General features: G+C 42.1%; 1 protein-coding gene across 1 annotated transcript; it reads left to right on the top strand.

Moving 5' to 3' along the window:
* Positions 1-9,099: 9,099 nt before the first annotated feature.
* On the top strand, positions 9,100-16,902 carry arsa (arylsulfatase A). The gene is made up of 8 exons (XM_029433374.1): positions 9,100-9,383; positions 12,955-13,195; positions 13,337-13,555; positions 13,740-13,909; positions 14,295-14,419; positions 15,238-15,365; positions 15,457-15,559; positions 15,660-16,902. The coding sequence occupies exons 1-8, from the start codon at positions 9,160-9,162 to the stop codon at positions 15,953-15,955; spliced, it is 1,506 nt and encodes a 501-aa protein (XP_029289234.1). The 5' UTR covers positions 9,100-9,159; the 3' UTR covers positions 15,956-16,902.
* The last annotated feature ends 68 nt before the right edge of the window (positions 16,903-16,970 follow it).

Raw genomic sequence — 16,970 nt, 5'->3', positions numbered from 1 at the left:
ATTTAAATGAGAGAAGAGATGTGAGGTATTTGGAAGCTTCAACAGTAGAGCTTTATGAATTAATAACATGAGATGGCTACTTGTTTTTAGTGTCCATCCAACTGTTTGATACAGAGAACAACAGAGTCAGAAATCTGTCATTTGTGATAATCAGTAATGCACAATGATACACAGGGTTTAACAGCTAAAGTGTTGATGTGGCAGCATGACTATAAAGAATATCTATATATACTATATATGACTCAGCAATAATAATGTTGTCACAGTCTTGATTTTTGTATATCCTGTTTTATTTTGAAGCATTCACTCCCCCTTATGTCATGTTTAGTTGTACTTCCTGTCTCTGTGTTTTCCCTCTGATTGTTGATTTGTTCCTCCTGTGTCCGTTCACCTTGCCCTTGTGTTTTAGCCTCTCTCCCCAGCTGTCTCGTTCCCCTCGTTAGTGTGTATATATCCCTGTCTTTCCTAGTGTTCCTTGTCATCAGATCGTCATCTAAGTGTCACCCTTGCAGATGTCTCCTCGTGCTTCCTCGTGCTTTCTCGTACTTCCTCGTACTTCCTCGTGCTTCCTCGTGCTTCCTCGTGCTCCCTGTGTCATCCTGGTTTGTCTTTTCAGTTTACTGTTTACCTTTTGTTATTTTGTAAAACTTTTTGGAATAAAGCCCTCTTTTTGTTAATCTCCTCGTCTGCCATCTTGCATTTGAGTCCTCACCTTTTCGCTACTGTGACAGTACGATCTGACCAGAAAAATGGACTCAGCAGATGTCATGGACGAGGAGACCTATGATTTAATGTACACTTTAATTGTAATGTTTGGTGAGTGGAAGCGAAACCCCTGTTGGAGGACACGATAGGCTGCGCTTGGATTGGCGAGAAAAGAGGTTGCTAAGAAGCCAGAGTTGAAGAGCCTTTTACCTGAGTGGCTTCAGGATTTTGTGGACACTCCACCTTACCAGCCTAACCCTGCCGATCCTTCCACTCAACTTCCTTTTGCCGAGCTGTGGCAACCCCCTTCTCCAGTCACGCTGCGGCAGCCTCCTACTACTACTGCACCAGACCCCAGTCCCTGAGCCATTTCTGGGCACTCGCCTGGCCCTGGGAGGTCCTCGGAGTCGTGAAGGGACTTCCAGGTCTCGCCGCAAGAGACCCAGACCACGGCAAACTCCTGTTTCCGCTACCGGGCCGCGACAGCCCCTTTCCCGCTGCCGAACCTCCGCAGACTCCCGTTCCCACTGCCGGACCTCCGCAGATTCCCGCTGCCGGACCTCCGCAGACCCCCGTCCCCGCTGCCGGATCTCTGCAGACATCCGCTCCAGTTGATGCCGGACCACTGCAGACCCCAGCTGTTCCCCAGCTGCCCCTCGAGACCCCAGCTGTTCCTCAGCTGCCCCCCGAGACTCCAGCTGTTCCCCAGTGGCCCCTCGATACCCTAGTCCCTGTGCTCCCTCTGTCCCTCAATACCCTAGTCCCTGTGCTCCCTCTGTACCTCGATACCCCAGACCCTGTGCTCCCTCTGTCCCTCAGGACCCCTGTGCTCCCATCTCTTCCCGAGACCCCTGTGCTCCCATCTCTTCCCGAGACCCCTGTGCTACCATCTCTTCCCGATACCCCTTCGCTCCCCGTTGACTCCCGAGACCCCCGTGTCCCCGTTGACCCGGGCGACTACTCTGTCGGACTCCAGCCTGGTCTCCCAAGCGGCTTCGCCGGCTTCCTGCCCGGCCTCCGCGCTGGCCTCCTGAGCGGCTCCAGCAGCAACCTGCCCGGCCGCCTTCGGCGGGCCTTAGACCCTCCTCCGGCGCCCCTCCTCCCACCCTGGGACGTTTGGGATCCGTCCCTTGAGAGGGGGGTTCTGTCACAGTCTTGATTTTTGTATATCTGTTTATTTTGAAGTGTTCACTCCCCCTTATGTCATGTCTAGTTGTACTTCCTGTCTGTTTTCCCTCTGATTGTTTTGTTCCTCCTGTGTCCGTTCACCTTGCCCTTGTGTGTTAGCCTCTCTCCCCAGCTGTGTCTCGTTCTCCTTGTTAGTGTCTGTGTATATATCACTGTCTTTCCCCGTGTTCCTTGTCAGATCGTCATCTGTCACCCTTGCAGATGTCTCCTTGTGCTTCCTCATGCTCCCCGTGTCATCCTGGTTTGTCTTTTCAGTTTACCTTTTTGTATTGTTGTTTTGTAAAGCTTTTTGGAATAAAGCCCTCTTTTTTGTTAATCTCCTCGTCTTGCATTTGAGTCCTCACCTTTTCGCTACCGTGACAAATGTGAGTGCCATACCATGTACTTGTTCCTTTCTGAATTATTAGTCTGCTGAAATAAACAATACAATTGTATTTGACAAAGTTTACAGTGTGTAATGTAGCTACTACCATGTTAATTCCTTGTATTCATCAGCTGTTTTTTATGCAGGAAGAGGAAAATGATGGGTTTAGCTTGTGAATGTGATGGCGGGTCAAAATTTAAACTTTGACATTCTGGAGTTGTCTTACTCCAGCTTTGACTCACTACACAAAATGTGAAATAGCCAGCACTTTAAAGATCAGATGAGACAAATGAGAAACAGCTTCAGAGACGGACAGCGTAGAAAGACAGGGAATAGCTTTTATCGAGCGTAACGCCGAGAAATGGGATCTGGGTTTGTGGGCATTGGAGTGGTAATTGATTCAAGGATCTAGATCTGCTCGGAGGCTAACCCCAGGAACATTGTTGTATGGGAGCTGATATGCAGTGTGATAGCTTAAATACCCATTTGAAGGAGAGCGAGTTTCAGCTCTCTGAAGAGTCACTCCTTAAACGGATGTGGCTAATAGCTTGCCACGCTAATTCAGAGTCAAAACTGTAATTAGACACTTTGTATTGCTATACTTGTTAAATCCCTTACAGCCCTTCCCTGCTTCCTCACCAAATGAATTCCATGTGATTAAAGCTATCTGGCAATGGAAACAGGGATGATGAGCAGTACTGTACTCCACTGAGGTCATAGACACTGAGCCTCTTTATAAGGTTGAGAAATACTAACAGAGAAATGGCACCAATTTATTTTAACCTCCCACTCCCGATTAACATGTAATATCAATTAATAAATGGTTTATAACACACAATAATGAATTTGTAAGTAGATGTAAAGACATTTTTATGTGTTACAACGGAGAATAATTAATCTTCTGAATAAGGCCATAAGATCCAGCTGAAAGCACAAGTGAAATCTACCATGGACCTTTAAACTCAACATGCCTTCATGAGTTTTGATCACATTAAAAAGTTATGAACAAGCTTGTGATTTATATGTTCATGTGCATACACAGTTAATGCATCTTTTGTACACTGTACTACAAGTGTGTCATTAAGTATTAATAAATATGATAACTATGTTGCACTTAGTTATCATTCATTAATTGTTTATACTTTGATATTAAGCTCTTAAAGATGCCATTATCTCTACTTAAAAAATACAATATTAAATAAATTAGTTTTTCTCTGAATACTTTAACACTAACAGTAATTCTTGAGGCACTATCTCTGAAACCATTAAAAGTTCATCAAAGTTCATTTCAATGTGTACTTTACACATTTGGATGTGTGTGTTTATTACATGTGTGGCAAAACTTTATTGCAAACTGATATGCCCTGCACACAGAAAAAGAAAAAATCATAAGTGTTATATTTACTATCAGTGCGTAGTTGGTGCTTTGTGTGTGATTCAAATGATGGTTTGAAGATTTTTGCAAGAACTGTTTGCTTTTGCAGGAGATGTATATTTCTTTCTGGTTTGGTGTACAGTTTTCAAGTTAGTGTGCATAGTTTTTCATAAAGAGCCTATAGTTTAAAAAAGAGTGCCTTAGCGAGAAAAAACACACTCACAGACTGTAAAGTGTTACCAATGTTACCACAATAAAGCATATTATACTGTATATCTAATAACGTATATATTTAAACTGTGATAATAAGACATGCTGTGTCACTGGCTCCTGTATTCCACACATACAAAATGACTGAGGTTTAAAGGTACTTACCTTTCCATTTGTTTTCACATTATCACCTCTTCACCTTATCAGATCCACCTGGAAGCCAAGACGAGTTGCGGAGGAAGCTTCATCTACCAACAGCTGATCAAGATAAACTCTCCAATGGGAAAATAATCATTAAGTCAGCTCATGTGTTTTGCATTTATTACCGTTTGTGGATGCAAAGTCATTAGTAGTTATCTGGTCACATACTGTAACAGCAAAGCACTGAGGCTGCTACTGAAGGGCTTAACAATCTTGTTTAAATCTTCTACTGTGAAATATATTCTGTTTCACATACAAACCTGAGTACTGTAAGTCAGAAATGATCAAATCCACACATCCGCTCTGTGTTACTCTTTTTAATCAATCACAAGAACCTAGGGGAGGAGTACAGTGCAGCTTAGCGGGTTGGTTATGTCTGTTCCAATTACAAATGATGACAATGCAAAATTCAAATTTGAAATTTTGACAGCAGCATTCCCATGAATATGTAAATGTTGACGTGAGGAAATGGTCTTTGTGATTATACACTCGTGGCAGATAATAATTAATTCAGACAGAGTTGTTTACAATCAAAGCCAAGACTTTTTTGTCCCTGAAGACAAGCTGAGCTAGAGCACATCTCAAGGTGAGGTGAACATTAGATGCATGCTGGGAAGATAAATCTTAACATATGTACACATTTTTGGCATTTATCTCATGTAACACTCATCTGAATATTTTCAGCTAAGCTCTTAGCAAACATCAGTTATCTCATAGTCCAACAAATGCAGCAGAAACTCCATTTTGAGTGTATCATCTTACTCTGTGCATGTCCGTTCCTCCCGAGTCATCTCTGTGTATCTCTCAGGCCCGTTTGTCTGCATGACGAGAGCAGGGGTGATGCAGAAGTCAGCCTGAAAAAGAATAAATCACTAGAGGAGCTTTGCAGTGTGGCAGCAGATGACAGCCGGAGGGTAGTTGGAGGAGTGCAGCTGGCTTGAGGGCCACTCAGACCTCCTTTCTTTATAATATTACCAGACAATTGTGGAGGAAATGCTCGCAAGGGCACGTTGTTCTTACCACCAATAGTCCATCATAAGAAAGCAGGAACCACACAGGGACATGTCAACTGGATCATAGGTGATGTTGTTGATGGTGGTGCTGTTTATATCGGACTGTCAATGTGTGTGTGATAGTGCAGCAAAGACAAAATAACAGTTACACTCATTTTGACTGCAATGTCTCTTCATTATTGTGTGCACAGGTGACGTGCAGTTGAAGAGAACATTTGCTCTATGTTTAGTACAATGAGAGCTTCAGTGTGAGAGCCGAGAACATCGACAAAAGTGCACATTACCCCAGCAGGTCCTCAAACATTTATGAGTTCTTCAGCTCATGTTGCTCCACAGAGGCCTGTTAGATTTCATTGCATAATTTTGTGCTCTGTTCCGGCCTCTATTGTGCCAATGAACCTCCGTTTTTTTGGCAGGATGTTTTCTATCACTGGTCCCTCAGCTCACAAGCCAGAATAACAATGACTTTTCATCATCGAAAGGACTGGTTGATCCCATATAGCAGATTGTTGCAAATTGTGCTCACACAACTGCCTCAGGCTGTCTTTATATTATACTGAATGTAATCTTGATATTAGAACTGAACGAAACTGCATTTATATAGTTTTCTAACATCATATATACAATATTTGTAGTGACTAATGTTTATCACTATAAAGTGCAGTTTGTACATGAAGTCTGAAGTGAAAACCGTTGGATATGAAACACGTTTGGTGTTTTTTCCAATTTGCCCTTATTCATCACTATATCCTCTCTTAAGAGTGACTTCAAAGATGGTGTGGCGTATGCTGCTCAAAATGAATTTGCATGACGACAAGATAATAGCAGGCACGCTCATTTAGAAACGTTCTGCTGTCAGGGCAGAGCTAAATCAAAGTATTAACTATCCATGGTTCTGAATTATCCACTGATTTATCCTCCTGCCTCCCTCTATCAAATCTATCAATCAATCTATTTATATCTATATCTCTATATATCGTATCACCTTTTCCTACAGCATGCCTCTCAGTAGTCCTATGTCAACTGTAACCTTCTCGAACAATTGGCAAGTTACTACACAAGGTAAGAGGGTGTAAGATTATTTCAACAAGAGAAATAGTGAGAAGTGGCAGAGCTGTAAGGGCTAGCATAAGGAAACATAAAGACATGAAAGACCGCTTTACCTAGCCTAGAAATGTAAGAAAGCTGAACTGCAATTTAACATGTGCTGCAGCCTGCAGATTTAACAGAGATTGTCTGTGAATTGTGGCGCAATACATGCATGGAAGTGAGGGGAACTGTGATCCAATGGCGCCCACTAGTGCTCGAACAGTTTACCCTCACTTTATAGAGCTGATTTACATGGACTAGTGGTCCACAAACACTGCAGCAGTATCCTTCACAGTTTTACTTACAGGTTCAGACTGGTAAGATTGTGTGAAATGACAAACAGCAAGCAGAAGACAGGAAACAGGACCCACTGGTGCTTGTTTACTGTTGTCTCACATACCAGTTATTACCTGCTGTGCCTCTTGTGAAGCCAAATAAACCAGTAGCATGTGCAGAAAACTGTAAGCGTGATATCTTATTCTTAAAGAGGGGAGAATGAGATGAAGATTGGATGAGAGAGACTGTCCTCGCAGGTGTGAGGGTGGTTTCCCTTTCTCCTTGTTTCTGTATTGAGCAATGTGCGTGGATGATGGGATTCATTTTCTCCATCAGCTCTTCTGAGTTGTTTTGTACCGCACCTCCATCTGCCTGATGCAATCGCATTTTAAGTGCATGCACGCACTTGTAAGTGCACACACATAAACTCACACAGACACAAACGCACACCCTTCCCATAGGCGGTGAAAGCAGATGTTAAAAGCAAGAAGCTGCTCTCTATCTCTCTGTCTCTCTGTCACACACACACACACACACACACACACACACACACACACACACACACACACACACACGCGAGCAGACACACACGCACAAGCACAGACAGGGGTGAGGACCTTTTGGTAGCCTCAGCTGCTTCAAGCTACTTCTTCTGCTCTGCGTTTGCCACTGACAACAGTTTTCATTTACTCAGAGTAAAGGTCAGAGTAGTCATCTTTTTCTGAACATCAGTACAGGCAGGGCTGTGTAGCACATAGACTGTCATTTATCCACAGCGGCTCTCCTCATTCCTCTCCATGAGACATGCTTGTCCATTAGATGGGCTGTCTGGCAAACACCTTCACAAGTCATTAGTGGTGGCAAAACCTAAACGGTCATTATCATAAATTATTTGCTCCTAATGATGCTGCTTCTAGGTATTAATGACTAATGATTGATTCATCCCTTTCTCTGAAGTGAGCATAAATCCTTTAGGAGATTTGATTTTTAAATCAACACCTGCGATGGAAAGGGAGGGATGTCAGCCCGGCTCCAAGCTTGTGGCCCCATGTTGTTCCCTGCAGGGATCTTTCCAGAGCTCAGAGTTTCAGACGATTAAATATAGGGAGCTTGTGGAGCGAGGTAGTTCTTCCTCACAGTAATCAAGTTCTATTCTTTGGCTCTCCTGCACATAACAGCGTAATTCCTACTTAAGATATGCAGGTATGTATTACATTTATTTGTGTACAAGTGTCTCTTTAGTTCAGTAGGTCAAGTACAATATGTTACTTCAAGCAGCAAACCTGCTTCTTCCCTTTCCTCCAATGTCAAGCTGTTTGATATACACAATAGCACAATACATTAAACAACTGACATACAGTTTGTACAAAACTAATGCAGATTCCAATCTTCCATGGAGTTTGATGTCACCACATGATTAAAAAGAGAGAAGCTAAATAGCAGAGAATGAGAAAACAGCTGATAAAAATGCAGCAAGAGTTGTGGAGCCTCTCTCTCTCTCTCTCTCTCTCTCTCTCTCTCTCTCTCTCTCTCTCTCTCTCTCTCTCTCTCTCTCTCTCTCTCTCTCTCTTTCTCACACACACACACACACACACACACACACACACACACACACACACAACTGTAGCTGCTGAATGTAGGTCAGTCCTGTAGAGAGATTTGAAAGTGAAAAGTAAATCAGAACTATCTATCAGTCGACGCCACAGCAATGCTTCCCTGAGGCTGAACAGCGATGCTGGACATCACGCAAGCTAACTGATAGCCATACGTGTACACGCATGCACATCCACGCGCGCACACACACACATACACACACATACAGTTGGAAAGGTACAGTGGATGTGTTGCATAATTCATCAGGACCAAAGAAAAAGCCATTATCTGAATTCCAAAAGCAGGCCACTCCTCAGTGATTCTGTTTCAGAACAATACTTTGCATAACATCACCTTGGAATGAATGACTGGTGATCCAAATGACACATGTATAGGGATTTCTCACTCACTCATTCATCCCATTTCCTCTCTCTACTTCTCATACACACAAACACAATAGCAGCTTATTGAATGCAGGTAGCACCCTCCTTTTTTTCTCCTGTCCACCTCACTGAAGCATGGCTCTGAGAATAAATAAATATATAGGCCCAAAATCAGTTCTCCTCAAACTGGTGGGTCCTGCAGCACTGCACCAGTGATTTATTTCTCCTGTAATTGACCATGTGTCAGGTTGAATCAGAGGCAGAAACTAAGGCCCTCAGATCAACAACTTAAGAGGCAGAAAAAACCGATGTGCAGAAGGCAAAAACAGCTGAGGACATTGTGTCTCTGCCATAGTAACAGAGTCACGGGACAAGCATGTCTTTAATAACATGTCTTATTTATACAAACGTATGTGCTAGAAGCTTTTGCTATCAAAATCTAGCTGAGCTGTTGTAACCAATAAAATGCATAACATTGTAATTACCTACCTTCCTTAGGGAGACGGAGAGACAGAGTCCAAATTGGTCCTCATAAATAGGCAATAGCACAATTTCCCTAATTTTAAAGAACAAATTAGTTAACCTGCATTATGAAGGCTGGTGCAAAATAAGACTACATTTCCTAGCCCTGCGTGACGTCCACTGTACGCGACAGTTTCCTCGAGTGAACACGTGACATTTTGTTTACGTCCCTCCAGAAAGCGGAACTCTGTAGATGCAGATCTTCCATGGGATCTTCACTCAGATGCAGGACGACGCACAATGGAAAACATCCGCTTTTTCTTCTTCTTGAACACTTTTCTTTGTTGCACCTCCTCGGCTTCACCGCCGAATTTCATCCTCCTTTTTGCAGATGATTTAGGTTTTGGGGACTTAGGTTGTTATGGACATCCCACTTCACTCACTCCAAACCTGGATCTCCTGGCAGCGGGAGGACTCCGGTTTACAGATTTCTACTGCACCAGCCCCGTCTGCACCCCGTCCAGGTATCTACACGATCTGTTGTTCATGCAGGACCGACGCTGACTGATTTAATGCTATTGTCCTTAAGTGAGAGGGAGAATCAGTCACTACTTATCACTACTGTTCAAAAACAAATATTAATGTAATCTATGCACACACGCTTTATAATTTGTGTCCATAATTGTATGTCTTAAACCTCTCTGACTTTTAAACTGCGGAGTGCAGAGATTATTGTTTTGCATATTTTTTCACACATAGGGCCTACTATCATTCAGTGGTGGAATAAGTATTCAGATCTTTTACTTAAAGAGCCTACGAAATGATATTTCGTCAGTGTTATTGGGCTTGGTATATGATAGAGGTTGCATTTCTATTGTGAGATGTGCCATATATATTTTTTTATTATTGATGTATTCTTAATAAATCACGATCATAATAGCATAAAAATGACTTCCGCTAACAACAATCGGTCGCTGCGCCGGGAACATCCACTTCAGCAATGTTCGGGCGATGACGTCACAAGTAGAACACAGTGTCCGTCTGCGTTGAAGCGTCCAGCAAAGACTGCTCGCCAATCGATCGCCAAGGATAATTGTGAAGCGATGTGTTGTATGGGGATGTGGGGCCGTCTCCAAATCTAGCTTTCTGTGGCCAAAAGATGATAAAATGTTGCGTTTATGGACAAGACAAGTGCGTCGATGAAACCGACGATTTGTGGGCAGCACTTTGAGAGATCGTGTTTCGAACAAACTATGCTCGCCGAGGAAATGAGATTCAAAAAGAATTTAAAACTGAACGCAGATGTTGTGCCTACAATACTGCCGAGACCCCAGCCAGTACAAGCCAGCACGCCGACTCAAACACGTCCGCCGATACAGAGACCTCCACCAAAGAGACGACGAAATGCATTCGCCAAAAGGGAGAGCGAAGGTAAGCCGTGCTACTGTTTGTCTATTGTTAAAAGCATAAAGCCATAATCGGTCTAGGCCTACTGTATGTAACGAGTTTACCCCAGGCCCTAGCCGATATCTGTGTTATTGTTTGTAGTATTAATAACTTTATCTAATTACACTTATTAATTAAGTATAGATTCAATGTTTATAACAGGCTTCCCCATTTTATTCTGTAGTTTGAGTAAAACTATCACCCTATTATTACAAAGGTATTAAAACATTAGGTGAATGAAGCCACTGACAGAACTGAGGATACCTGTATGATCAGCGACCATCTATTGGACATCCACACTGGGGAGCAAGCTGTGTGTACACCAGTAAGAATACAGACTGTACGTCATCTGTACATTACAGTTGTAGTACCAGTAGACCTGCACATGACGTGTTAAACATACAATCACCACATGCATGTACATCATTTATATATTTAATTGTTTTATTTGATATCATTGCTCTCAATCAATTCAACCACATCTTTTATTATGAATGTTATTAGATCTTTTCTTTACGCAGACATCTATAAACGTGCAAAACAATTTCAAGCTGGTTTGAAAGATTTATTAGTAAAGTTGTGTTTTGTACATTTCAGACATGTCAGAATGAAATTGCTGTGCAGACGGATCCCTCTCCACGGACACACCACAAGTCCATACGGGCGCGACCACGTGTCAGGTCAGCTGGACTGCAAGTTCCAATCCAAGTTGGTTGTTCCAAAGGTCAGCATCATAATATTTCAATATTGATATGTAAGATACAAATACAGATACACGTATACACACACACACACACATATATATATATATATATATATATATATATATATATATATATATATATAATTCTTGATTATAAAACATATTTTTTGCAGAGTATGTTACTGAACTCTTGACCGAGACTCTACGCTTTGTGCCAAGACAATGTTGATGAGGAACCTTTCGAAGTCCCAGCTCCACTCAGCAGTCGGTGGAAGAACCAAACAAGAGGGATGCTGTTGTGCTGTAGAGAAGCAGATTCAATCACTGAACTGACATTGTGTTTTGTTATTGACTCTAATAAAGTGCTGATACTTGAACGACGTGTAGTTGTCACTTGGAAACGTAGCACAGATCTTTTGAATGGCACATGATGGCATTCTGTGGTTCTTACCAAGTATTCCCCAGCAGAATCTCACCGGCGGTATGCCACATAGTGATACATTCTGTACCACTATAGTAGACTGTATTCTACTTGTGACGTCAGAACACGGCGTCGGGTGTTTCCGGTAGCGGCGATGTCAACATCTAAATCGTGATTTATTAAATACTGCGGGCATAGTGTCATAAATAACACATCATTTTACACCACAAATAGCATTTACTATCATCAGTAGAAATTCATGTTTATCATTTCGTAGGCCCTTTAAGTAAAAGTAGCAATGCTAGAATGTAAAAATACTTTACAAGTCAAAGTCCTGCATTCAAAATCCTACTCGGGTAAAAGTACAAAGGTATTAGCATCATTACAAAAGAGAGATAAGAATTATATAGAGGTTTAATGAAAAACCAGACGATGTCACAACTTGATTCCAACTCTGCAAACAAATAAATAGTGTCTCACAATGTGGCTTAGTTTACTTATTCAGTTCCACAACATTATAACATTCACTTGTAGGTACTACAGTACAACAAAGGAGGAACTTGAAACAGATCCTGTTGTTTTAATGAGGAATTAAGTAACATGACTTACCAAACACGAAATATTATGTTACTTCATCAACCTCAACAGATTTTGAACACAGTGAACGAGGCTGGATTAAAGAGTATTATAGGCGATTAAACAACACAATCTGATACCGCATTTAGTCACACCTTTACATGTTTTAGCAGTGACTTTAAAAGTCCACATGCATGTTGTAAAATGCTCCAACCTGGAAAAGGTAAGCTAGCATAGAAAATAGATATATGAATGGGCTTTTATTTTTTTGCTCTGCATATTCTGCACTGTTTTCATCCTTCATTTGCATAATTCACCTTTCTTCTGGGTGTAAAAACAACTTGTTCACAATGAAGAACATCATCATGTCGAAAGAGGTTCGTAAATGAGTAATTTGTGAATTAGTACATGGTGCACATTGATTCTTGTAGCCACATCTTACAAACTGTCCAGTTTCTCTCTTGCAGGACATGAAAACCCAACCGTCTAGTCTACACACATTATACACTTTTTAGTCCTTCCTACCTCACTTTTTCAGTGCTTGTGCACCTACGTTTGTGTATCTGGAGTGCCTACCAACTACAAGAAATAAGACAACCCAGTCAGTTCTCTTCCTGTGTCACATGCAGATTTATTAGAATAAACCAGTCCCCATTTGAGTATCACCTTGAGAACTACCTTTGCAAATCTGCGCCATATTTTTCTCATAAGCCAATTAGAGCAGACTGGGCTTTTCGTGAGGGGGGCTTAAAGAGGCAGGTGCTAAAGCGTTTCAGACAGAGGGTGAACACAGGTATATCCTGACAGACAGACAAAATAATGTGTTTTTTGAACATTAAAGCATCTAAAAATGTTCTTGTAGAAACTCTTGATACAAGTAGGAACCTGCAAATGAGGATATTATGTCCCCTTTAAATAATAGCCTTGCTTTGTTTTGATGGCTTTCCAGGGCATCGTTGTTGACGGGGCGCTATCAGACCCGCTCAGGTGTCTACCCAGGAGTGTTGTACCCAGGCTCTAGAGGCGGTCTTCCTCTGAATGAGACCACCATTGCTGAAGTGTTGAAACCTGTGGGCTATGCTACTGCTGCCGTAGGGAAGTGGCACTTAGGAGTTGGTGCCAATGGGAAGTTTCTTCCAACCAGGCAGGGGTTTGACCAGTACCTGGGGATCCCCTACTCCCACGACATGGTCAGTGCGATTGAATTTAACTCCAAACTAAAATGATTGAAGTCATCTGTAATGGCATTAGGTTAAAAACTGCGTCTTGTGATTTATTTTCTGCAATGTTTTTTAAAAATATTTCTTATATGTTACCTGTTTTCTTCCCAGGGTCCCTGTAGGAACCTGAATTGTTTCCCTCCAGATGTTAAGTGTTTTGGATTGTGTGATGTTGGCACTGTAACTGTCCCACTCCTGCACAATGAGGTCATCAAGCAGCAACCAGTCAACTTCCTCGATCTGGAAAGGGCTTACAGTGATTTTTCAACCAATTTCATCACCACATCAGCCAAGAATAAACAGCCTTTCTTCCTCTACTATCCGTCCCATGTAAGCAACGAAAACAGTGACAGTTCAGCCCTCAAGTGAGCAAAACAACACTGAATAAGTTCAGAATCAGAGGTCTCTCTTGGTCAGATAAACTCTTGAAAAAGCTTAAAATGTTTAGACCATGTCCATATGTCCATGTCCATGTGGGTTTCAGACAGTAAACACCTTCTACTTCCTCCTACAGCACACCCACTACCCCCAGTATGCAGGTCCAGGGGCAGCCGGGCGCACTTTAAGGGGCAAATTTGGAGATGCTCTGTTTGAGTTTGACAGCACAATAGGAAACCTACTGACAACCCTGGAAAAGACAGGAGTGATCAACAACACATTGGTCTTCTTCACTTCAGACAATGGGTTGGTTTTGGTCACCGTTGTGTTTATACATGCAAATTAATCTGTGGCCTGTATTGTATGTAGTTGCTTTCATACTTTCTTATGCAGACATTTTAATCTCCCTCCTCAATAGCATTGGTAAAATAGTGTGTTTTTTCTCTGTTCAAAGATCAAGTTGCATTATATCTTTGCCCTCTTTTATCTTTGGTTTATTTCCTTCTTATTATAATGCATTTATTGCTTTTATCAAGTGGTGTGTTATTTCTGTGTGTGTAAATTGGACTCTCCTTTTTTATCACTGTGTGCGTGTGTGTGTGTGTATGTGTGTGTGTGTGTGTGTGTGTGTGTGTGTGTGTGTGTGTGTGTGTGTGTGTGTGTGTGTGTGTGTGTGTGTGTGTGTGTGTAGGCCTGAACTGATGCGCATGTCCCGTGGAGGTAACGCTGGCCCTCTGAAATGTGGAAAAGGCACCACTTATGAGGGGGGAATGAGAGAGCCAGCCATCGCCTTCTGGCCGGGGACCATCAGACCAGGTCTGGACTCTTTAGTCATGCACACCAAAAGTTTAGACCATTTCCATTTCAAAGACCATACTGGTGGTTGATTTAAGCTATACTGTTTACCATTTTCATACATTTCAGGCATCAACTGGTCTCCTATCATTCCAGTATGAAAATAAATACCATAATAAAATGAGTGCAAACCCATTATACATACAGCCCCAGACACACCAAACCGACATCAAAGAACTAACAGCGAAGAAGGCTGACTGTTGCGTCGCCTCAAGTCGCCTGTGAGTGGGCCAAAAAGTTGCACTTTTCACAACGCAAAGACTAGAGCAAACGGCTAACCAGAACGTACGATCTGAGCCTGCATGAGAGGAAATAACTCTGCATACCGGCAGGCGTCTGTGATCGTCATTCAAAAATGGACACCGTAAGACCTAGGACTGCAAATATACAAGCTGTTGTTATGATACATACATAACACAAAGCAGCGATGCCTATCTTTGCCTAACATCTTCACACCACTCTCACTCACAACTTGTTGGAATGATCAGATGAAATTAGAAAAGCCTTCTGTGTGTGCCCTCTTGACTTTAGTTGTTTGCTTGCTTTCCTCACTTCCCTTTCTCTTCTCATGCACTGATTCGTTTAAGCTAAACAGCCAATCACAGGGCTTCCTCTCACCGACGGGCTCCGGCGCAGATTCAACATGCTGAATCGGCCAGAAAAGTCGACACACACTGCAAAAACTATGGCGACAGGCGCTCACAGACGGCCCGACATTGTCCGTGTGTCAGGGCTTTTTGTGATTACTGCTTGCTCTTTTTCTGTATGCATCTCTTTAGGTGTGACTCACGAGATCGCCAGCACACTAGATATCCTCCCCACTATCGCAAGTCTAGCAGGAGCAAAACTACCCCAGGTGATGCTGGATGGGGTCGATATGACAGAAATCCTTGTCAACCAAGGAAAGGTAGTGGCATCATACCTCACACTCTGGAGATTGAAATATTGTGAAAACCAAGCCGATGTATTCATTTTTATGACTACTGCTTTTTTTGCAGAGTAAAAGGGACACGATGATGTTCTACCCCACAGATCCCAGTGAGATGTATGGCCTGTTTGCTCTCAGGCTAGGGAAGTACAAGGCCCACTTCTATACACGAGGTACGGCTTCATTTACACAATTAGTAGAAATGTCAAGAAGCATAATGACAGTCAGAACTGGGGTGTTTTTGACTCCTGCTTGTCCATGTTTGTGCATCAGGTGCTACCCACAGTGGTACTACCCCGGACCAAGACTGCCCAGTATTTGCAGTCCTCAAGGCCCACGACCCCCCTCTTATTTTTGACCTGGAGGCTGACCCCTCAGAGCACTACCCTCTTCCACTGTTTGGAAAACCTGATCTCCAAGCCGTGCTGCAGAGGATCAAGAAAGTCAAGGAGCAGTTTGAAGCCTCCATGGTGTTTGGAGAGAGCCAGATATCAAAAGGAATAGATCCGAACCTGGAGCCTTGCTGCAATCCTCAGTGTAGCCCCAAGCCTGGTTGCTGCAAGTGTTAATGGAACAAATTCCCACAACTGGAAAGGATGGAAGTACTGCACTGATTTTTGCCTCAAAATTGTTCTGTGAAAGATGTGATGCTGATTTTGTAATTATTTGATGATGCATCACTGTATCACTTGTTGACAGCTCTAACTTAATTACCATTCATACTGAAAAGTAACATTGCAAACAATCAATTTCCTCAATGAGGAGATGCTTTTATTACTTAATATTGATAATGACTACCTTTAGAACTAATGTATGACAATGTACTGTATGCTTTTCCTGACTCTGCATGTTTTATTCATTGATTTATTATTTAATTCTCACCTCAACAGTCTTTACTAACTAACATAACATTATAAATACATGTATGGATTTGATGTAATTTTTAAAATGCTTCGCAACCAATTTCAATCACACAAACAGTCAAGAGTAGATCTGAACAATAAAGACAACAATAAAGGTTTCAGACATCAAGCATATATTTTATTCATAAGACCAAACCCATGACAAGGCAGAGTGATTATTTTGTCATTTTTTTCTTTGTTTTTCCCTGGAGTTTTGATTAATTTTACAAGTCCTTGTTTTTAAAGATACAAGATAGGATATGTTTGTTCTGTCACATACTGTTTTGCTCTAGGTATACAGTGAAGAATCTTGTTAATGTAATCAAGTCAAAAGTTTGGTTTAACTGTTAGTGTATGTCTCAGCGGTTATATGGGACTAGATCATCCTCAGAGGTTGTTTTTGTGTAGCTGTGTGGAAAGAAGGGTTTTAACTAGGCTGTAACAAGATAGAAAAACATAAACAGAAGCAAATAGATACAGATCAGAGATGGGTCACACTGTTGGAGCTCGAAGGCGATTACTATAATCGGCAAGACGCAATAATAGTTTTTCAGTGGCAGCTGACTCAGTCACTATTCAGCGCTAACGGCAGATTGGTCAGTTGTCAGGTGGGTGTGTGTCACACACTAATGATGTCACATCACACAAATGTGCCCTCAATGTGCTGCTGAAGTCTGTCTGT

The sequence above is a fragment of the Cottoperca gobio genome, chromosome 6 (genome assembly GCF_900634415.1).
Source record: "Cottoperca gobio chromosome 6, fCotGob3.1, whole genome shotgun sequence".
NCBI classification, from domain to species: Eukaryota; Metazoa; Chordata; class Actinopteri; order Perciformes; family Bovichtidae; genus Cottoperca; species Cottoperca gobio.
This window is presented reverse-complemented; position numbering and strand designations above follow the sequence as displayed.